The following is a 24452-nucleotide window of genomic DNA, read 5'->3' as shown; positions in this document are numbered from 1 at the left end:
AATATGGAAATAGGTCTCGATCAATGACACATGTAAAATCCAATGGAAATTGCTCGTTGGCTACGGGAGGGGGTGGGAGGAAGGGAGGGAAAGAACATGAATCATGTAACTATAGAAAAATATTCTAAATTATTAAATTAACTTAAAAAAAGAATATCAGTAAAATAAAACAATAAACTGAATAATACACTTTATACTGAAAGGGCTTAATTTAGAATATATTCTATACCTTTTTGGGTAGTCATGAGAAAATGAGACTATAAAATATAATCATGGTTAGCATGTAGGAAAGGAACTGATATCTTGCTTACTCTGGGCCTCCATATTTCTGATTTTTAGTACTTAATGAAGACAGATAGTAGTTGTAGGTAGGTTCCTCTTACCAGCCCAACTGATCATAGTATTTATTCAACAAGCATTTATCAAGTGCTCAAAGAAGGGGTCTGCAATGGAAGTAAGCGGTAGGGTGATTATAACCTAATTTCAACCTGATATTTTCTTGGTGATGACTTTTCAGAGTGATTCAGTTTGACACAGAGTGACAGAGATTCTTCCCTAGCACCAAAGTGTTAAAATCTTTGCTTTTTGCTGATTATGGCAATAAAAATGAATGACAATTTATAACTGAAAGCAAAAATCTATAAATAAAATAGATCTATAGAACTGCATGTTTTACAAGCTGTTGATGTTTGTCATGACTTACTATCTATACTGTCAACATAAAAACATTTCAATTTAATTTGGTGATAATAAAGAACATTTCTTTAGTTTAAATAAGGAATGTAAATGCAAAAGGTTGAATACATACCCTGGTAACTTCCAAAGTGGAAAAAGAATACTAAGTTTGTTGTGAAGTTCCTGAAATTCATCAAATGTTCGGAAGACAAATGATGGTTCAATTTGTCCCTCTCTCAAAATTCTTACTACATAAACCTGAAAAAGACAATACCTATTAATCAACATTAATATTATAACAACATTTCTTCTTTCCCAGTAAGAAGAAAATCTGTGATGGGGAAGCTAGGTGGCTCAGTGGATTGAGAGTCAAGTTTAGATATGGGAGGTCCTGGGTTCAAATATGACCTTAGATTCTTCCTAGCTGTGAGACCCTGGGCAAGTTACTTAACCCTCATTGCCTAGCCCATACCATTCTTCTGCCTTGGAAACAATACACAATATTAATTTTGAGGCAGAAGGGAGGGAGGGAAAGAAGGAGGGAGGGAGGGAGGAAAGAAGGAAGGAAGGAAGGAGGGAGGGAGGGAAGGAAGGAAGGGAGGAAAGGAAGGAAGGGAGAGAGGGAGAGAAGGAAACTTGGGGCTAGGTTATAGAATGTAGTTGTATGTAACCCAGAATACAAAAGTGTTTACATAGAAGCATACACATAAATATACATTTAAAGTTCAGACCTTAAAAGGTACTTTCAGTTCTTTCATTTAGATCTGCCATCTACTAGGAAAGTGGTGAGCTATACAGTGCTTAGTACCTAAAGACCATAGTTGTAAATTATTAAGAATAAGTAAAAAAGCAATTTATTTCTTATTTATTTATTAAACTCTTACCCTTCTGTCTTAGTATTAACTCTAAGACAGAAGAGCAGCAAGGGCTAGGCAATTGGGGTTAAGTGACTTGCCCAGGGTCACACAGCTAGGATAAAAGGGAGATTTTTAATTTGGGTACTAGGGTTTTTATGGGACTTATAATTCTATTTTAAGAAGCAAATAATTAGTGATAAAGACTCAAGAAAACATCAAGAGCACTAAAAATACTTTAGTTCCTTGACTTTGGATTATTCATTTTAAAAAATGGAGATATCTTAAAAAACTTCAGTAACTATCACAAAGGAAATGAAGGGGGATAGGAAAAGAAGTTAATAATATCTATATATAAATCTACTAACAATTCAGATCAAAATAACTTACATAATGTTTATCTGGATTGTATTTCTTATGATATGTAAAAACAGAAACTTCTTTGATTCGACCATCTTGTTTAAAGGAGTATGTTTTGGGAGAAAATGAAAGAATGGGCTCATCATTAGAAGGAAGTCCAGAAAAACGAAGTTGAGCAAGGTTGTGAATAAAGAAGTTAAATTTTGTAGCAATGCTTCCCAAACTTGATTCAATCAACCTACAGAAATACCAGAAAATTAAAAAGCAATTAATGCTAGTATGTTTACATGACTTTTGAAAAGAAAGAAAAATAAATTAGTGCATTTCAAGCAAGGTTCTAGTTTTCTATCGGATTCCCTTTCTTAAACGGGTTAAGTTCTTTTATAATGTCACAAGAAAACAAAAATTTCAGGACAGTGACTCTAGACCATCTCCGCGCTCCCCAACAAGAAGTATTCATTTTACTAAGCCGTAAAAAACAAAGGACACTTACATAAATATCTAAGGGTGTTGGGAAATGAATAGTATGAAGCCACAATGTTTACTCCATCTATTTTCTTCACTAGGATATTAGCTACATAATAAAGGAATAAAGGCTAGTAGCTGTTCCTTTATTTAAAAATATTTCCTATGTTGATCCCACAATTAGAAATTCAATGGGATTAACTTCTTTTCCAAAATTAATAAGGGAAGACAAAAACATATGTACACTATAAACCAAAAAATTAATAAAAGCATTCTCAGCAGTAGTGAAGAATTGGAAACATTAAGGGTACCCATCAACTAAAACACATTAAAAGATTTAAAAGCTGTTATGTATAAGAAATAAAAATTAGGATTTCTGAGAAACATGGGAATAATATTATTTATATAACACTTTACAAGTTGTAAAGCAATTTACATACATTATCTCATTTCATCCTTAAAACAACTGTGAGGTAGATGCTATTAATACCTGCTTTTACAGATGATAAAACTGTTGAGAGAGTGACTTGCCCAAGTTGTACAATTAGAAAGTCTGAGGTAAGATTTAGACTCAAGTGATCTAGATTCCCAACATCTAGTGCTCTATAACTCTATTACCTACCTGTATGAAGTGATCTAGAGTAAAACAAGGAGAACCAAGAAAACAATACTTATGAATCCAACTAAGTAAATGAAAAGATTTCTAAAAGGAAGCCAAACTCCTGTGTAATTGAAAACGAATGATTTAAGACCCAGAGAGCAGATTAAAAAAAATACATTTCTCCTTTGGTTATGTCAATGATTCAAATCAACAAACATTTATTAAGTGTATACCATGTGCCACACATCATGCTAAAACAACTCTGCTCAAAAAAGATACAGATAGGAAAAACTGAGAGAGAAGGTACTACTATTAAGGAGTCTGGGAAAGGATTTGTGAAGAAGGTGGGACTTTAACTGAGATCTGAAGGAAGCCAGTGAAGTCAGGGGGTAGAACTTAGGAGGATCAAATATGAGGGACAATCAGTGAAAATAGAATCTGGATAGAGTGTCAGGTGTAAGGAAGAGTAAAGGGGTCAGTGTCCCTGGAGTACGTGGAGAAGAATAAGGTATAAGAAGACTCAAAAGTTAAAAGTAAAGTAAAAAAAAAGTAAAAGAAGATTTATGAAAGGCTTTCAAAAACCAGAATATTTTATATTTGACCCTGAAAATGATGAACAGTGACTGGAGATTCTGAAGAGGGATAGGATGTCATGGTCAGATCTAGACTTTCAGAAGATCAATATGGAAGATGAAGTAGAGTAAGGAGAGATCTAAGACCTTTAGTAGAAAGGTGGGAGAATACTTGGGCTCAATATTATATATACTTTTAGACAGGAGTGACTTTATTAAATGCTTTTGTGTAACAAAGCATAACAGATTTTGTTACAGAATAGGATTCAATTTGAAAAGTGTTTTGGGCTGGGGAGGAAGAGGGGAGGTATCTCCAAAAAGACTACAATGTTAAAAACTAAAGGCATCAATAAATCTTTTCTTAAAAATTAATGAAACAAATAGCTGAAAATAGATTAAATGAAATTGAGGAGTAAGAGTTAAGCTTCATTCAGATTATACTATAAAATAATTTAATTAGATAATCAAAGAAGGAATTCTGATACAGAAAGGAGAAAAGATAATTATTGACCAAGAAGGTAGGGCAGTAAGGTAGCATGTGTCTGGTACAGCAGGAGGTAAAACGTAGGAGAAAAGCTCAGGAGAAAAGGTGACAAAGACACACTTTGCCTATTTTTACAGTTTTGCCTAGGGCACTGGATAGCAGGTAGAGTCACTGAAAATAATTACTGATACCTAAAGTAGGATAATAGGATTAACTGACCTGAAGTAAGAGAAGTTGAAGTTTGTAATCTTCCACTCAGCCCAGTAAAGACCATATATCTACAAAACCTTCCAATGTTTCGTGGTTATGTGAGGAGTGACATTGAGTTCTTGAAGCTTATGGCCAACATAAGTGTTGGATAGGTCTTACCAAACGAGAAAAGCACTGAACTCTAGTCATAGAATTACAGAATCTCAGAGTTGGGAAAGAACTCCAAAGGTCATCTAGTCTAACCCAAACCTAGGCACAAATTTTTTCATATTCCAGCAAGTGATCAACCGATTTTTAATGACGTCTAAAGTTCTAAATTTTAGAACCAAGAAGCACTAGTCTAGGGGCAGCAAGGTGGCTAAGTGGATAGAGAGCTGGGCCTTGAGACAGGAGGACTTGAATTCAAATCTGGCCTCCAACACTTCCTAGCTGTGTGAGCACAGAAAAAAAAGAAAAAAAAAGAAGCAGCAGCAGCACTAGTGTAACCCTTCTCTACATGACAAATCTTCAGATACTTGAAGACAGTTATGTTCCCTTCTAGGTCTTTTCTTAAAACAGCCAAACATCTTCAGTTCCTATTGATCTTGAGACTCTTCACCAACTTGGCTGATTAAATGAGTTTGTTATTTGTCCAGGGCAGGATACATACTTGCCCTTCTCACTCTAGGCACCATAAATTCTTTTAATGCAGTGTGAGATCACATCAGCTTCCCCCCTCACTCCCCCTCCCCCTGCCCTCCCAAACCCTTACTTTTTATCTTGGAATCAAAACCAAGTATTGGTTCCAAGGCTAGGCACTGGGGGTTAAGTGACTTGCCCAGGGTCACACAGCTAGGAATTGTCTGAAGCCAGATTTGAACCTAGGACCTCCCAGTCTCTAAGCCTGATTTTTCTATCCACTGAACCACCTAGGTGCCACCCAAAATCACATTAGCTTTTAAGGGTGTAATATTGCATTGTGACTCATAATAAATTTACAATCCATCAAAACCAAAAGGTCTATTCCAGATAGTTAAATGCCTTCATGTGGTACTTGTGTTTTTTGTTTTTTTTTTTTAACTGAAGCATAATACTTTATATCCTAATTGAATTTTGACTGATTAGATTTAGCTAAATATATTCTAGTCAGTTAAGATCTTTTTTGATCCTGATTCCATCAGTGCCAGGTGTCCCTCTCAGCTTTGTGTTACCTGCAGATTTTAGTTAAGAATGTCATAGAGACCTTATCCTACATGATAAATATGTTAAAATAGTACTACACCTTAGATGGACCTAGCTAAATGTGGAAAAAGCTCATCACCAGAAGGATAATCCATTTTTTTGGCTGTAGCAAATGAATACTTTCTACTTAAGTGGAGAAAGTATAGTAACCTATATCAATGGAAAGAGTACCCAACATCAATACAATTATAAATCCCCAAATCAATAAGTATTAGCATATATTGACTTGGGTGAAGGGATGGTATCAAAAAAGTAATGTGTAAAATTTTTATAAAAAGAATTAAACTTTAGTTGTCCTTTGGTTCTTGAAATTTAGAAGGTAAAAGGCTTATAGGGTTTAATACTGAAATGGACCTCAGAGGTCATTCAGTGTTATTATACTTAAGAATAAATTGAGGCCCCCAAAATTTGAATGACTTGTTCAACAGGTAGTAAGTGAGAGAGCCTGGACACTCTTTCTTTTGCAAATAAGCATCTTCTGGTGTACCTATTTTTCTGTAAAAAGGCTTTTGTATTATTTGGTTGTTTAAAATAAGGCACACTTAGGATAAAATCAATCAAAGCACTGATTTTGGTTCTTTCTCTAGTATGTCATAACTTGTTTTTAAATTTTTAAAAAAATTGTATTTTTTAAAAGCATTTCATACCTTGTAAAGAAAATTGTAGCTTCTGCATCTGTAGTTTGAGGTTGAAGAGCATCTCTGACATATTTCAAGTCCTGAATGCTTGTAAGTTCTGGTAACCCTGAAGGAATCATCTATAGAAGCAAAATAAAGGAAGTCTGAACTAAACGGTAAGTTAATTTTAAAAACCACCTAAATGCAAGTCATTTAGAATAAAAAACACAAATAGATCATAATTAAAAAAAATTTTTAACTATTGCTATAAAGTGAGGTCTTAGATACCATTTAGTTCAACTCTATTTTACAAATGAAGTCTAGAGATTAAGCAAGATTTGACCAATGTAAGAACCAGAGCAGAAATCCAGTCTCCTTGCTCCTAATTTAGTTCTTTTTACTCACTTTTGGTCAACCTACAATGTTTGGCAATGGGTCAGCATTGGAATCAGATATCAGATGGCTGATTTGGCCAACGAAAGGGAGGACCCAAAGTTTTAAAAAAACAGCGCAAGAAGCAGAGAGGTCTCTTTGCTCCAGTATCTATCTCTGGGCTGGAGTTTTTCTCTGAGAACTTACTTTATCTCTTGATCTCTGCAAGCAGTGGCTTGGCTCAGAGGAAACCAAGTCAGGCTGCAATGAAGGACTAGATTTTTTTACCTAAATTTAGAAAGGATATAAAACATCCTTTTTTTCTATTTTTTCTCTTTATTAATAAATGCTTATAAATCTAGTAATAAGCCTCCAAAGTAATTTTTATTTATAACATTGATGATTAGCATTGGTGGATTGTGTTTCCACCAGAAGTACCCCATGCTCACAACCCCTCAGGTCCAACTCCTCCCCATTCCTACCTCAAAATATTTAAGGACACATTAGTGACTTTCTCAAATTTTATAGCAAAATCATAAATCTTATATTTAAAAAGTAGCAAAGTTACCAGTGAAAGAAGATTAAGGAAGAGGTTTGTTTGCTTTCTTATCAAGTTATAGGCCTGGCAACAGAGGTCCACAAACAACTGGAAACGAATGGTAGGCTTTTCACCTCCATTAATGACATATGCCATATCTGAGGTTAGCACAAAAGGAGCCCGATCTCTGTTTTTAAAAATAGTAAAAGATGCAGAAAAATTTTAGAATGATGTTCAAATTATAGTATTGAAACTACATGATTATTAATCAAGATTATATTGAACCATTAACAACTATAAAATAAGGAGCTTTTAGGGGGCAGCTGGGTAGCTCAGTGGATTGAGAGCCAGGCCTAGAGACGGGAGGTCCTAGGTTCAAATCCGGCCTCAGCCACTTCCCAGCTGTGTGACCCTGGGCAAGTCACTTGACCCCCATTGCCTACCCTTACCACTCTTTCACCTATAAGTCAATACACAGAAGTTAAGGGTTTAAAATAAAAAAAAAAAAATAAGGAGCTTTTTGCGAAAGCTTTAATATCAAGCAGTTCTGACCCTGCCTATCTAAATTAGTCATTCATATAGTAAATGAAACAGTAACATTAAGTGATTGAAATAACCTATTATTTACTTTGATGAATCAATAGTCATCCCACAGATAGATAAAATACAATGATGGAGCATTTTTTAGAGTTTATATTTTTTATGTTTATAGAGCTACAAATTAAAATATACAGATGTAACCACAGGTACATACAATTTGCAAAATGCAAACTAGATTCTGTTTATACAAAGTATTAAAAAGAATGGGGCAACCTAAAAAATAATTAGCAATCAGGAGAAGTAGAAAACTTATTTATCTGGATTTAATCAGAAATAATTACTCAGGATTCTTTAAAACCAGTCATTTATTCTAATTTAGTAGCATATCTTATCTACTTATTCTAACTCAAACATTAAACTCTTATGCTCAAGCCAACAATAAGCCACTATTAGGAATAACTAAGCTTGGGTGATAATTTTTAAATGTCTTCATTCTAAAATTCTTATCCAAACAAACCTTTTAAAGCTACCAAACATTTGTGCATGGCCCAAAAATTTTCCGAAGTCAATGTGAAACATATGTCCTGTACTGCGTAGCATTATATTGTCATTGTGCCGATCACAGATACCTAACACATAGGTGGCTACACAGCATCCAGCACAAGAATAGATGAAATTCTCTGAAGCCTGTAATAAGAAAAGTTGTAGTTATTGTTAGCTAGGGAAAAAAATTATATGATTGTGTTACTGAAGCATTTTTGCCAAAGAATAATTCACCTACGCTAAAAAAAAAGAACCCATGTTTCCTCAAAGTTTCATATCATATAATGTTCAAGTCAATGTTTTTCAATAGGTACATATAACTATTAAAATACATGTAACTGAATTCTTCCCAACCAATTCCTTCCTTCTGCTAATTAACAAAAATTCCTCTAGTACCTACAGATATCTAATCTCTGACCTAGGATGTTTTCTACTCACTGACAATTTCTTATGCAGCCAGACAGCTAACTGAGCTATTGTCTGAATGTGCTATTTATGAACTGTGGCAATTTTTATATCAATTTCATGACATGACAAAGGTGAAAAGTATATTCCATGTTTTCTTATTTTTGTATTTTTTTGGAGACCTAGACTCTATTTTGCACACGTTAGAAATTCAGTGGCCACTTAACCACCTAATTTCTATACCAACTTGCATAGAAACTTTAACCAGCTCCATTTTCCTAACTTGGGTCAAGTTTGCCTCTCTTTAGGCAGTTTGGTGACCCTCTGCTCCCTGGGGGAATCACCATATTGGGCCTGGACTTAAGTGTAATCATCTGATTGGCTTTAGCCCTACTATAGCTAAGAATTCTTAAATTAAAGCAATCCAGAAACCATAAACCCCCCAGCAACAAGGGCTACTAAGAAGTGCCATTACATCTGGCAAAAGGTATCTTTTGACTCAGAACTCCTCAAGTCAAACTAAATATCAGCTCAATCTATATCTCACAACATATAACCATGAAAGTAATGAGATCAAGGGCAGCTAAGGGGCTCAGTGTATAAAGAGCCAGGCCCGGGGTCAGGAGGATCTAGATTCAAATCTGACTTTAGATACTTCCTGGCTGTGTGATCCTGAGCAAGTCACTTAACTCCAATTACCTAGCTCTTACTATTCTTCTGCCTTGGAACTGATATTTAGGATCAAATTAAGACAGAAGATAAGGGTTTTTAAAAAAAAAAAAGGAAAAAAATGAGACCAGCATTTTTTAATTGTAGTACTTACCTAACATTTGTAGTCACTGTGAGACAAGTTTCTTGATATCATAAAGCTACACAAATGTCAGTCCAAACTGTCCTATATAGTCATGTATTACTTACATTTTACAAAAAAGGAAAATAAGGAGATGTGCAATTCTTTTGGTAATTTCATTTATCTTTAGTTTTTTCTCTTGATACTGAAACTTCAGTCCACATGCAGGAGTCATTGTACATTTAAGACTCCAAACTGACCTTATTTTGTATGGCACATAAAATCCTCAAGTATATAAGAGGGCACTTACATTAATTAATTCTATTTTATGCTGATGGCGACAAGCAACTTACTGAAAGCCACAGAGAAATCAAAAATAGGAAAGACAGTTTTCTGCTTTCCATTCCAATGTGGAACCACATTAGAAAGCAAAAGTGACTTTTAAAAGTTACTTAAAAAAGGTTGGAAAGGCCTTCTGCAATTATCTATTGAAATCACTAGATGGTGCTCCTGTGTTAATAAGATAAAATTGTGATATCACCTTTTATAGGGAAAACTGAGAGCTACTGAAATTGACCAAAAGAACAACATGGAAAAGTAAAATGCTGCTTTTTTAGGCACCATCAAATGAGTAGTTGGGCAAAATTTGGAGAAACAAAAACAGGATTGCCAGTATTAACGTTTTAAAGTTTTCTAATATTCATACTAACTAGTTCAAAACTTTTCCTAATAAAAATCAAAGCATTACAGATTTAGAAAAAAGGGGCTTAATTTAAACACCTTTATTGTATAATTACATACCATAAAAAATAAAAAGTAGGACAATGATAACATTTCCCTGATTATCATTTATTTGCTTTTGTTGATTAAATATTTTTAAATGGATATGATGAATTTCTGGTCAAAATTTTCAGAACTAAGGTAAAAATTCATTACCTTTTCATATTCTTCTTCAGAAGGATTATACTTCCTCAGCCATTCTGCAAGTGGTTTATCTTTAAAGGATCCTGTCACTCCATATTCTACTTGGATTTTCCTGAGTGTATCTGAAGCAGGTACAAGCTCCACCATACCTTTATTTAATGAAAACAAGTAATTATGAGCGAAGACACTTATTTGATCTTAAGAAATTATGGATTGGCAGGGGAGTAATTAGAGTAAAAAAGATAACTGTGGTACACAATAAATAGTTCTAAAATATGCCATGTAAGGTATGAAGATAAAAGGCATGAGGGAAGAAGGGAATCCATGAAAGGATTCATAGCTTTGAGCTGGGTTTTAAAGGATGGGTAGCAATTTGACAAGAAAAATCGAGGAGGGAAGAGTATTCCTGAAATAATAGAGCCTGGGACCAAAAGCAGGGAGGCAGAAGAGTATATAGTATGCTTAAGCTTGGCAGAATCAGAGAATGCATAGAAGGGAATGATGTAAGACTAGAAAGGCAGGAGCACCATATTGTAGATGGCATTGAAAGAAAAAAAAGTTTTAATTTTACTGAGGAAGAAATAAATCCATTAAATGTTTTTGAATAGTGACAAGACCAGATCTACAAAAGAGAAAGATTACTCTGGCAGTGACATTAAAAGGAGGATAAATAGAGGAAGAGTAAACATTAGACCAGGAAGGTGATAATTGGTGGTGATGGGGATAGAATTCAATGTAGGGAAACAAAATGGAAATAAAACAGGCCTTGGTAACAGATGGGATATGAAATAAATGTAGAGAAGAAGGAATACAAGATAACCCCAAGCAGAAGAGGGTGAAAGAAGAGTCACAGATGAAAAAAGAAAATTGAGGAGAAATTGGAGGGAAAAAGCTTGAGTTTGAGGGTATGTGAGGATGTCCATACAGAAATGTCCAGAAGATAACTGTAGGCATAGATCTGGCATTTGGAAGACAGGTTATGGCTAAGTTACAGATTTGGTAGTCATTTGGATAGAGGCAGCAAATGAAATCACAGAGAAAAAGAAGAGTGCTAAATCTAAACTTGAGAGAAACAAGAGGCTGGGGAAAGGATGAAGAGCAAAGAAAGACAACAGAAAAGTAGTTCCAGGAGTTGAGGGAGAACTGAAGACTGATGTCATTGAAGTCAAGTGAAGAGAGTGTCTAATAGGAGGAGATATCTAAAAGATGACTGGATTTAGTATATTATATACTCCTCTAGCTAACATGTAAAATTAAAATTTTTTCTAGATCATAGTAGAATATAAGTATAATCAAAATGATTTCTGTTATGGTTTTGTTACTAATGAAATCTTTTAAAATATTTTAGGGAAAATGAAGATACTGAAAAAAAACTATCAGTTGGATGGTCTGTGATAACTTCTGAAAGATAATTTACTGAAGTAATATTTTCTTTTCAACCAAGTGCTTTTTATTCCATTTCAAAGAATGACTTCAATTTCTCCAAAGACCCAAGTTTCCACGTACACATTTCAGGCATCTTGTTGCAACTCTGTAGTAAGTTCCTTCAGACCTGAAGAGACCAGGACTCAGGAACTTAATCCTCTCAGCTCTGGAATGTCTGATCTCTGATAAAACTGTTCTGATTAGTGAATTAGTGAGTACAAATTTTCACAGGTCATAATATTTAGTTGTTGTTGTTGTTTTTTTAAATTTTAAACCCTTAACTTCTGTGTATTGACTTATAGGTGGAAGATTGGTAAGGGTGGGCAATGAGGGTCAAGTGACTTGCCCAGGGTCACACAGCTGGGAAGTGTCTGAGGCCGGATTTGAACCTAGGACCTCCCGTCTCTAGGCCTGGCTCTCAATCCACTGAGCTACCCAGCTGCCCCCCATAATATTTAGTTGGATCCACACTACCTGACCAACATGTTTAACTCATAGCTCTTTGCACTGAGGCTGCATATTATGTATGCCACTCCCCCCGCTTTATGCTCTGCACATTTTAACCAAAGCCCTCCTTGGAAAAGGAACCATTTGACTCTCAGAGCTCCGTTCACCATTCCTATAACTTCCTAGTCCACAATATACTTTCCCAGCAGTTTCTCCTTTATATGCATTATAATATAAGTTCCTAGAGGACAAGAATATCTCAATGTCATATTATCCTCCTTGCCTACATATAGAAGAAGCACTTAATAAATGCTCTTCATAGTAATAAATGTTGGAGGGGATGTGGCAAAATTGGGACATTAATGCATTGCTGGTGGAGTTGTGAATTGATCCAAGCATTCTGGATGGCAATTTGGAACTATGCTCAAAGGGCTTTAAAAGATTGTCTGCTTTTTGATCCAGCCATACCACTGCCCCTAGAGATAATAAGGAAAAAGACTTGTACAAAAATATTTATAGCTGTGCTCTTTGTAGTGGCAAAAAATTGGAAAATGAGGGAATGGCTGAACAAATTGTGGTATCTGTTGGTGATGGAATACTATTGTGCTGAAAGGAATAAAGAACTGGAGGAATTCCATGTGAACTGGAATGAACTCCAGAAATTGATGCAGACTGAAAGGAGCAGAACCAGGAGAATCATATACACATAGACTGATACAGTGTGGTACAATCGAATGTAATGGACTTCTCTACTAGCAGCAATGCAATGAGCCAGAGCAATTCTGAGGGGCTTATGAGAAAGAATGCCAATCACCTCCAGAGAAAGAACTGTGGGAATAGAAACACAGAAGAGAAACAACTGCTTGACCACATGGGTTGATGGGGATATGATTGGGGATGTAGACTCTAAGTGATCACCCTAATGCAAATATTAATAATATGAAAAGAGGCCATGACCAATGACATATGCAAAACCCAGTGGAATTGCTCAGTGGCTACCGGGAGAGGGGGGTTTAGGGGAAGAGGGAAGGGAAAGAACATGAATCATGGAATCATGGAAAAACATTCTAAATTAATTAAATAAAAAATTTACCAAAAAATGATTTTCATTCATTTATGATTTTAATAGTGTGAATAGACTGTAGCAGAGCATTATGCATACAGTCATATCATATCTCACTGAACCAGTGAAAATTAGGCAATGCGGGAGGAAGTGATAGTTCTTCTTTTGGGGAGGAGCAATTTTAAAGTGTGTTTTCTGTCTTCCAAATTAAAATGTTCAATTTCATCCAATAATATCCCACTTCCTAAAAGCCTAATTTTATTGAGACTAAAGCATTAACTGTTTTTGTTGTTCCTCAAAACTTCTCAGCATCATTACTCTCCTCACTTAAAAATATTTTTTTTTTAATTAAAAACCATTACTATTGTCTTAGAATCAATTCTAAGACAGAAGAGTGACAAGCACTTGACCAGGGTTATACAATAAGAAGTATATGAAGCCAGATTTGAAGCTAGGTCTTTCCAAATCCACACCTGTTATACTACTTACTGTGATACTTACCTGCCTCTCCCCTCCACTTTCTATTCACTTAAAGTGGTAAACACTTCTTGAATCTTATTTCCTCTTGCCCACAAAAGGAACTTGATCTAGGGAATCATTCCTCTTTTTACATATTTTTAGTAGTTATACAACCTCAAGAATAACAGAACTCACCATCTTTGTAATTTCCCTATTTCCGCTGGTTGTAGTGGATATAGACTGAATAGGGTATTAAAGCCTGAGTTTGAACCCCACTTCAGAAACTTACAAACTGTGTGATCTTGGTTAAGTCCCTCAACTCTCTCAATCTCATGTCCCTAATCTACAAAATAGGGATAATAATGGCATCTACCTCCTAGGATTATTCTAAAAATTAAGAGATTCTATATTTAAGCACATTGCAAAACTTAAAAGCATTATATAAATGTTGCTTATTATTATTATTATTCCATCTTTCTCTTCTAGCTAATTACAAGCCACCTATTATTGCTAATAAGCTTCCTGTCATTTAATTTCTCAATCTATGTCATTCTTTTTGTTTTAAATCTAATTAATTTTGGGGGGTTAAAATTTAAGTTCCAAGCCATCTCTGTTCCTCCCTTCCAGAGGAAGGCACTATTAAGATTATCTATCCATCCATCCATAAATTTGAAAGGCAGTAACCATGTTTTTCTACTTTGCTTTACGTCTTTATCTCCCTTTATGTCTGGGTCATATATCCATTTTGACCTTATCTCAGTAAATGATGTAAGATATTGATCTAAACCTAGTTTCTGCCAGACTGCTTTCTACTTTTCCCAATGATTTTTACCAAACAGTAAATTCTTATCCACAAAACTTGAATCTTTACATTTGTCAAACACACAGTAACTATAATAATTTCCTACTGTGTCCACTGATCCCACCTTTCTATTTCTTAACCTGTACCAATTTTAATAATTATTGCCCTATAATACAATTTAAGATCTGGTACTTCTAACCTCCTTCGTTTACATTTTTTCATTAATTCCTTTGGTATTCTTGACCTTTTGTTCTTCCAAATGATTTTATTATTTTTTCTAGCTCCATAAAATAACTTTGGAAATTTATTTGACATGGCATTGAAAAAGTAGATTAGATAGAATTGTTATTTTTATTATATTGGTCCTATTCAACTAAGAACAATTAATATTTTTCTGATTATTTAAATATGACTATTTGTCTAAGAAATGTCTTATAATTATGTCCATGTAGTTTATTTTGGCAGATATATTCCCAGGTATTTTATGATGTCTTATGGTTATTTTAAATGGGGTCTTACTATCTCTTCTTGCAGGGCTTTGTTGGTGATAAACAGAAATGATATTATTTGATATCCTGCTACTTTGATAAAATTGTTTCAACTAGTTTTGTACTTGAATATCTACAATTTTTCCAAGTATATCATCATATTGTCTGCAAAAAATTAATTTTATTATTTCATTGCCCATTCTGATTCCTTCAATTTCCTTTTCTTCTCTTATTGATATTGCTAACATTTCTAATACGATATTGGATAATATCAGTGATAATGGGCATTCTTGTTTCACTCTTATTTTTATTGAGAAGGCTTCTGGTTAATTACTATTACAAACAACACTTGCTGATCATTTTAAAAGATATTTCTTATTTTAAAGAAAAATCCATTTCCTATGCTTTTAAGTGTAAGTGTTGTATTTTGTCAAAAGCTTTTTGTCATTCTTTTCTCTACTCTTTTTATCCCTTATAATTTATTTGGTGGTTGAATCTTGCTGATCCTAGTTCCACAAAATTTTTTTACCTCTATCCTTTTCTTCATTCACAATACTACCACCCTACTTTGGACGCTCATCATCTCTTGCTTGGACCTTTACCACAATCTCTGCTTCTGCTCTCACTTTTACATTTCATCCTCCACAAAACTACCAAGAGAATCTTCCTAAAATGGAGGTTTGAGCATGTTATTCTTTTACTCAACAATCTTTGGTGGTTCCTTATGTATTTAAAGATAAAATACAGATTGTATTATATTATGTTATATTCATAATCTGGGAAGTGATGGATGCCACCTTGACCGACAGGGATGGCAGTTGGAAGACTCGGAATGTTCCCAGGTGCCATGAGCCAGGGGCAAACGTCGGTTGGCCCCAAGGTATAAATACCCCTGACAGCGACTTTGAGGGAGGTCTCTCTGGAGTTCTCTGGACAGGAGTCTCTGGTCTGGGAAATCTCTGAGTGGGCGGTGAAGGGTGGCAGGAAGGTCTAAGAAGAAGAGGGCAGGAATAAATCTGAATATTTCCTGTTAGACTGTGAGAGCTAGTACATCACCAACACTGGTAGTGAGAAAGCTGAAGAATAAGATCATCAATACAGCTGCATCAATAGCTTCCCTATTCTCTGGCTTGGCTGTGGCCAGGTCTGGCCAGAGGTAGTAGGAATGAGCAAATGTCCAGCTTCCACCTGATTAATAGCCTCCAGTACTGATTGTCAACTAGTTTATAGATAATAAATCAATAGGGTCTCCAATCCCCAATCCTTGTCCTTGTTATCCTTTCCCTGGTTACACATAGAGAGTTCAATAACAAGTACCTTCCTGAGTGATCTGTCTTTCACGGCCCTGGGGAAGGGAGTCAAACACAGTCAGATCCTAAACGTTGTCCAAGGCAAATCAACAGCCCAATACTAATCTATCCAACCCCAAGTTGGACCTGGAAAGGTTACCCATCTATCTAACCTCTTGAGGGTCCTTCCTGGGCAACTGTTAGAGAGAAAGATATAAATTACAGCAGCATTCAAGGGTGATAGGAGTGGGTGTTCCTCCATCATCTGCAGCTGAGGAGAGTAGAGACAGATACATCAACATCATTGTACATCTATACATCTCCCTTGGACCCCTTTTATTTATAACAGTACTTAAAACTGCACACTGTTGCTAGGCTACTCTTCTAAATTTATTTAACATTCTAGTCACATTATCTGTTTTCTGATGTTGGCATTCTGTCTTCCTGATATCAAGCCTTTGCACATGCATGGAACATACTACTTCTTCATCTCTCTCACTCTTCAAGGTATAGCTCAAGTACCACCTCTTCCAAGAAGCCTTAATAATTGTTAGTATTCTTTCTCTTCAAATGATGTTCTTGTATCTGTTTTACATACTGAAACCCTTAGTAAAAGATCAGCTCCATAAGGGTAGGGACTCTTTGTCTTTGCATTTCCAGTACTTGCACAGTGACTTGGACATATTTGGGACTTGATAAATGCTTGTTGAAGTGAACTGAAACCTCTCCATTATCACTGCTTCCTTGACATCTGACTTCAAATATTCTCAGGTCCTCTCTCACCTTTGACCCTTCTAATCTATCCGACTATAATCCCATGTCTCCCTACTCTTCATTATTAGACACCTTAAAAAAGGTATCAATTCAAAGAGAGATTATTGGGGTGGGGGTGGGGGCAGCTGGGTAGCTCAGTGGATTGAGAGCCAGGCCTAGAGATGGGAGGTCCTAGGTTCAAATCTGTCCTCAGACACTTCCCAGCTGTGTGATCCTGGGTAAGTCACTTGACTCCCATTGCCTATCCTTACCACTCTTCTGCCTTAGAGCCAATACACAGTATTGACTCTTAAGACAGAAAGTAAGGGTTTAAAGAAAAAAAAGACAGATTATGGTCCTCCTTCTCCTTGTCCTCTCCACAAACAACCCACCTCTTATCCACCTACATGACCACCACTCCTTATTCAGCCTTTATTACTTTATGCCTAAACAATAATAGCTTCCAAAATGGTCTCCCTGCTTCAAGAAAATCCCCTTTCTAACCCATCCCTTATACTGTTTCCAAAATCATATTTCTAGAATAGTTCTGATGTCAATCCCTGCACAGTAAACTCCAGAAGCTTGCCCTTTCTCTCCAAGATCAAATACAAATTCCTCTCATCATTTAATGCTTTTTACAACATGGCTCCAATCTACCTTTCTAGCATTGTTTTTTATTATTCCCCTTTCATTCATTCTATGGTCCAGCCAAAATGTCCTTCTTGATATTTCTCACACATTTCCATCCCCTATCTTCATGCCTTTGCATAGGATGTCCTGTACCTCATGCTTGGATTGCATTCCCTCCTAATTTCTGCCTCTGCTTAATTATCATCTCTGCAGAAAACTCACAGACCTACATATTCTGCCCTAGTATTTCCCTCAAACTTTGGTCATGCAACACCAATTGCTTATTTAAATTGCATGTCCCAGAGACATTTCAATCTCAAAATATCTAAAACTAAGTTCATTATCTTTCCCCCCCAAACCTTCCAAATTCTCTCATCTTCCAAATTTCTCTCTTTCTAGAGAAGGCAATAATAATGTCCTAATGCTTCAAGTTTGAAATCTTGGCATTATCCTTCTCGTTACTATCACTTACCCCATAATTCCAATCATCTGCCAAATGTTGCCATTTCTACTTTATAATACCCCTTCTCTCCACTCACAAAGTTAAACACCTTGCTTCAGGATCTTATCAATTCTAGGAGCCAGTTTCCTAACTGTTCTCTCTACCTGATGTCTCTAATCATTACCATTTATCCATATCAATACTTAACATAGTACCCGACATATAGTATAAGTACTGTAATATAAGATTTCGACAGATTTACAAGAAGCCATGTTGGGGCAGGAGTTGCCAGTTGAGAGCCCAGAATGTTAGAATGTTCCTGGATTGGCAGACAGGCCATGAGACCAGTTGACCATTGAAATTGTCCTATAAAAGGAGGTAAACCCAAGGCTCTGGGACTCAGTCAGAGTTAGGGAGGAGGCCTGGGTAGACATATCCTTCTCTTCTCTACTAGATTTCATAGGCTAGAGATCATTTGCCACTACATAGGGACAACAAACTCAACTTATGCTTTTAATGCCAATCTATACCATCTATCAGCCAAATACAACAGGACAACTTATTTACAGAAGACTAATTGACAATCATTTTGTTGCCAAGCTGCAACCTGATCTAATTAGCAGACAAGGCTGTGTCATCTCCAGCAGGTCTGAAAGGCCTGCAGGCCCCTGCCCAAACATTGGTAAGGCTACAGTTTAGGTTAGTACCTTTTGATTTAAATCTCAAATTAGTTTAATATCTCCTATACCCTCTTCCCTTCCCTTTAGTTTCCCTAATTATTCTAAGTCTTCATAATAAATCCTTTCAACGAACAACAACATCTACTGACCTTCTGTGTGCTGGTCAGAGGCAACAATGGAAAAGGGAAATCATAGGGGAGTCCAAGTGAAGGCTGGAATACAGGGGCATTCAGCTTCAATCTTTGAAGCTGAAGCACAATTTCTTATAATTCAAAAGCAGACAAATTGGAAAAAATATCTACTTCAAATATAGTGATACTAACATCTCAATTATCAACAACTTAACTGTTAACTGTAAAGGAATCAGTTTCCATAGGGACCTGTAGTGACTGGTCAAGAGAGGTTGCTTGGAGTCTTGTGCTTTCTATAAACTTCCTGTTAGCACCAAATTGAGGCTTGAGCTGTTAACACCTTAGGATTTAGCAGCTTCTCTCATTTTCCCTAAGCTACACTATGGTCATAACGGTACTTAATAAATGTTTATTGACTTAGCAGGCATTGCTTCTAATGTATTTTTCCTATGCATAGACTTTATTATGTGATTTCCCTACTTAAGCAATTCCAATAGCTTCCTAATGCCTTTGGAATAAAATATAAGACAGTACATTTAGCTTCTAAAGTCCTACATAACCTGATCTAATACTACCTGTCCATTTTGTTGAACATTACTTTCTTTCCTTCATTCTATGGTCTAACCAGACTGGTTATTTCTTTGCTCTTCACTCACAACACTGAATGCCTAGCTCCATGCCTCTGCACTGGCCATCCTTCTGAAATACATTCCTTACTTAGCTCCACCTCAAAGTCCCTCTTTTTTCTTCAGATGCTGCTTAGACATCATGATCTACATGAAGCCTTTTATGCTCCTCCCAGATGCTAGTGCTCTCCCTCCTAAAATATCTTTTATTTAAAGGCTTTATGTGTGTGTTATTATGAGGAAAGGTGAGAATGAATGTAAAGAGGTAAGAGAAAGGATCTTGCACAGTTATCAAGTTGCAGGACATTACCGCATGCCCTGGAACTATATAGAGCTTATTCTGGAATGTGGGGACATAGTGGACACAGAGAGAACTCTGGGCTTTTGGAATTCCTGTTGGGGGAATAGCCTGAAGATGATAACTTTCTCCCACTTGGGATCTCTACAAGTCTAGGAGGGGTTTTGTTTCTTATCCCCTTGAAGCCAAAGCTACATATCCTGTTGTCCAATTTGATACATCCTGCCTACTTGTGATCCACTTGTGTTCCAGTATCCTGAGAGTGCTCCTAGCTGCTGAGAAGATCTGTGTCCAGCCAGCCAGGAAACTGTTTGTGGGAAAGGCCTGAAGCTCTTGGGCCTAACCCGAAGAGGGTTGATCCCTAAGATAAAGGGTCAGCCTAACTACTCTTAAAGACTATAAAATCTAACCAAACGTTATCTGGGAGGATTATTAGTGTCAGGTAGTTAGATAGCCGGGAATTTCTAGACAGCCAGAGTAGGAAAGTAGGCAGCCTGAAGACCAGAAGACACCCACCCTTTGCAGGGGTTTTAGAAGGGTTTAGCTAGAACTCCTTAGATCAGGGTATACTATTCTCCAATCCTTCCTTCCAATTTACCTTGATTTACCTTGACCTGTTTTGTACATCTGTTTGTGAGTCTGAGCTCACTGACCCAGTGAGGTGTTGGTGGGCCTCACGACTGAGGGTTACCAATAACACCTTGGCATTTCACTTCTAAAAAAATAATCACAAATACTATCCAACTATTTCAGTGTGTACGTATGTATTTGTTAGCTTTATATCTATGATGTGTGTTATTGGAAATTTGGGATCCTTGGTCTTAATATCAAGATCCATGATATAAACTTCCTGTGGACGTTTAGGGGACTTGAGAACTGCATTTCCCATGATTCATCGGGCTTCCTGCCCTTACCTGGTGAAGTAAGACAATGTAAACAGAAGCTTAAATAGGGAGATTGGGATTGCTACACTCTCTTTTCCTGAGGAACAAGCCAGGTAGGCAGAGGTAATGGCAGGGCATTTGAATTAGATCTTAGCAGGCATGTGGTCTTCTTAATTACCAATATGGCTTTAAATAAACTATTAAGTATTTTGAATATATCCATCTATATCAATATTATTCATAACAGATGTATATAGTGAAGATAACTCCATTTGCATATAGAGATAGTTTAACTTTTTTTTAAACCCTTTCCTTCTGCCTTGGATTGGTTCCAAGGCAGAAGAGTAGTAAGGCCTAGGCAATGGGGTTTAAGTGACTTGCCCAAGGTCACACAGATAGGAAGTGTCTGATTTGAACCCAGGACCTCCCATCTCTAGGTCTGGTTCTCGATCCACTGAGCCACCCAGCTGGCTTTTTTATACATTAATTCCTAGAGTCTAGCAAAGTTCTTAGAACACAGAGAGTAGACATCTAATGAATACTTGGTGACTGCTTCTTAGAATTTTTTTGAAGAAAGCTCAGCTCAAAGGGCTTTCCCTGATTTCTCTAGCTGCTAGTTTCTCCTTCCCAAGATTACCCTGTATTTATGTTTGTATATATTTCATATCTATGTGCTTATGTACCTATTCTCTTCCCTGGTGGAATTTACTCTCCTTTAAAAAAGGAATTGTTTAATTTTTGTCTTTTTATTCCCAGCTCTGGTACAGTACCTGGAATGTAGAAGACAATTAATAAATGCTTTTGAAACTACTGACTCTTTTCTTCTGGCAATCTCTTCAGTTAACTTCAAAGATACAACATTGGATTCTCCACTAATCTCTTTGCTTCTACTTTTGTTTCCTTATTTGGCTGTATTCTCAACCTTTTTCCACTCCCAATTGTAGATGTTCCCAAGTTCAATTTTACAAATATTTATTAAGTACCTATTATATTAAGTAATACTTTTCTAAAGTCATGAACACATTATATGTAATGGAGAATAGTTAAAGGTCTTTCCAAAATGACTAGGGAAAAGGCAACAAAGGTATCCATTATCACCTCTACTATTTAACATAGAGCTAGAAATGCTAACTATAGCAATAAGACAAAAAAAAAATTAATTAAGGTAATAAACATGGGCAAACAGGAAACAAAATTACTGCTTTAAGCAGATGATTTGATAGTCTAATGAATTCTAAAGTCAACCAAAAATTTACTAAAACAATGTATAAATTCAGCAAATTTGCAGGATATTAAATCAAGTGTTCTAATAAGCACATTCAAATTCAAAGACAAAAATAAAAACAGCCTCTGCCCTCAAATTTATATTTTATTGGGTTTTGTCTTTGACTTCTTCTCTTCCTTGACCTCAATCCTCCTCATGGTAAACTCACCATACCCCCATGATACATATTTATACAATTGCCTATCAAATCTGTCAGGTGCTGACCTCTCTCCTGCACTCGAGGTGCATATCTACAAAAGTAGTTAGGCCATTTTCAAATGTTTCCCAATGACAGTTCAAATTAAACAGGTCTCAAACTGAAATGGTTTGCCATTTCCTTCTCTAAGGGATATAGGCAGAGTTCATTATCTTTTTACCTAAAATCTGCTCCTCCTCCTGACTTTGCTATTTCTGTCTCTGACACTATAATTCAGAGTCTCATTGTCATAATTTTGGGGTTATACTTGGACTTGAGGTAAAGGAGAAGAGAAGAATTAACCAGTTACTATATGCTTTTTATTTTATCTCTGCATCATCTCTCACATGTATTCCATTTTTATTAATCCCAGTGTCACTATCCCTGCATAAATCCACATATCTACTTTTCAGAACTATCCTAAAATAGTCTTCTAGCAGCTTTTCCTACCTCCAATTGATCATACATTATGTTACCAGAATAATGTTTCTTATACACAGATCTGGTTAGACGACTCCTCTGTTAAAAAAAAAAAATCAATGATTCCCTATTACCTTCCACATAAAATCCACTCTTGTGGACTGATATTTCAGCCTCTCTACAATATAACACCACCTTATTTTTCAAGCTGTATTTTGATTTTTTAGACTCTACATTCTAGACTTTAACCAAATTGGACAATTCTCTGCTCCTTCATCCCAAATAAGTTCTATGATCTGATTCCACTATGCCTTTGCACAGTAATGTATCTTAATAATGAAATTATCTAAGTCCTTTTATTTTTATTTCCCACCCATCCTTTAAAATGTAAATCAAATCCCATCTCCTCCAAAGAGTTTTCCATGCTTTGTCTAATTCCCCTTCCCAAGTAGTCCACATCCTTCCCCCCTCACACCTACACTTTATTTTGTAATTCTCTAATGCATTTATATATTGTAGCTACCTGTTAGAAAGCAGCTAGTTGGCTCAGTGGATAGAGTGCTAGGCCTAGAGTCAAGAAAACCTGAGTTCAAATCTAACCTCAGGTACTTATTGGTTGTGTGATCCTAGGAGAGTCATTTAACATCTATTTGTCTAAATCCATTGGAGAAGGAAACGGCAAATCACTTCAGTATCTTTGCCAAGAAAACATCATGGAAAATATTGGTGTGCCATCATCCACAGGGTCATAAAGAGGTGGACATAACTGAATAACAACAATGCAGTTATGTATTGTAGCTGTGTTTACAACCTGTCTGTTATATTAACTTCCTTGAAGGAAATTCTAACTACACTTTGATTTAACCTAGCAAATAAGCAGGTACTTTAAATGCTAGCTATATTTATGGCTGTATCCATATGCTACCTCTCCTACATGTTTATATAACTCTATGAAATAATGTATTGTGTCTATTTTCAAGACATTAAGAGCCTTATCAAAGCAAAGAAAGACTGGACGCTTCAGAAATTTCCATATTCTCAAGGCCTGAGGAGAAAAACAACACAGTACAAGAGACCAAATGAAGAAAAAGATAGGAAAAGTATCCAAACACTGTTGTTTCAGAAAAGATAAGAATGGATAGTTTCTAGAATTAAGGGTTATCATTAATATCCATTGTTAACCAGAGAACATGGAGAATGAGAATAGAAAATGTAATAGGATTTGATAACTAGTACTATTGAGTACAATTTCTGCAGTGGGAAACAGGAGAAGATAAAATTTCATGGGTTTTAAAAAATGCATAAGGGGCAGCTGGTTAGCTCAGTGGATTGAGAGTCAGGCCTAGAGATGGGAGGTCCTAGGTTCAAATCTGGCCTCAGAAACTTCCCAGCTGTGTGACCCTGGGCAAGACACTAAACCCCAAATGCCCACCCTTACCAATCTTCCATCTAAGAGCCAATGCACAGAAGTTAAGGGTTTAAAAAAAATGCATAGATAGGAAGTAGTACATATAGATCAATCAATTCAAGAAATGTGGTATTAAAAAGAAATAAATAAGGCATAGATGATAACAGGGTCAAGCAAGAGAACTTACAAGACAAAGGAAAGGTGCATTTTTGAGGAAAAAATAGAGTAAAAAAAAAAGAAAAAGTCTAAAGATGCTAGAGAAGGAGAAATATGCTTAAACTTTCAGGATCAGATTCTTTCAGAACTACAACAGAGATTATGTTTTATTTTGTGGAAAAAAGAGTAGGCAAAGATTTAGTGAAATTTTTAAATCTTGGGAAAAAATTAGTAAAAATTTAAGTAGTAAAAAGAAAATTAAGTTCACCCTTGATGAAGAAAGATTGACCAAAACTAATATTTCTTTTGTACAGATCATGTCAAAAATTAATTCAACTAGTAAATATAAAACTGAGCACAAAAATCTGAGATAATATATTACATTTCAGTAGGCTAAACATGCTACTACTCAAAACAGTT

General features: G+C 35.9%; 1 protein-coding gene across 3 annotated transcripts in view; it reads right to left on the bottom strand.

Moving 5' to 3' along the window:
• PIK3C2A (phosphatidylinositol-4-phosphate 3-kinase catalytic subunit type 2 alpha) overlaps positions 1 to 24452 on the bottom strand; it is a 102715-nt gene that overhangs the window by 8575 nt on the left and 69688 nt on the right. For all 3 annotated transcript variants that reach the window (XM_044682113.1, XM_044682115.1, XM_044682114.1), the window contains 6 exons: positions 10184 to 10320; positions 8027 to 8196; positions 7000 to 7156; positions 6090 to 6199; positions 1920 to 2127; positions 809 to 933 (listed from right to left, as the gene is read on the bottom strand). In XM_044682113.1, coding sequence (XP_044538048.1) covers positions 809 to 933; positions 1920 to 2127; positions 6090 to 6199; positions 7000 to 7156; positions 8027 to 8196; positions 10184 to 10320 — 907 coding nt within the window. The remainder of the gene's footprint in view (positions 1 to 808; positions 934 to 1919; positions 2128 to 6089; positions 6200 to 6999; positions 7157 to 8026; positions 8197 to 10183; positions 10321 to 24452) is intronic.

The sequence above is a fragment of the Gracilinanus agilis genome, chromosome 6 (assembly GCF_016433145.1).
Source record: "Gracilinanus agilis isolate LMUSP501 chromosome 6, AgileGrace, whole genome shotgun sequence".
NCBI lineage: Eukaryota > Metazoa > Chordata > Mammalia > Didelphimorphia > Didelphidae > Gracilinanus > Gracilinanus agilis.
The sequence above is the reverse complement of the archived record's forward strand: the minus strand, read 5'-3'. Positions and strand labels throughout refer to the sequence as shown.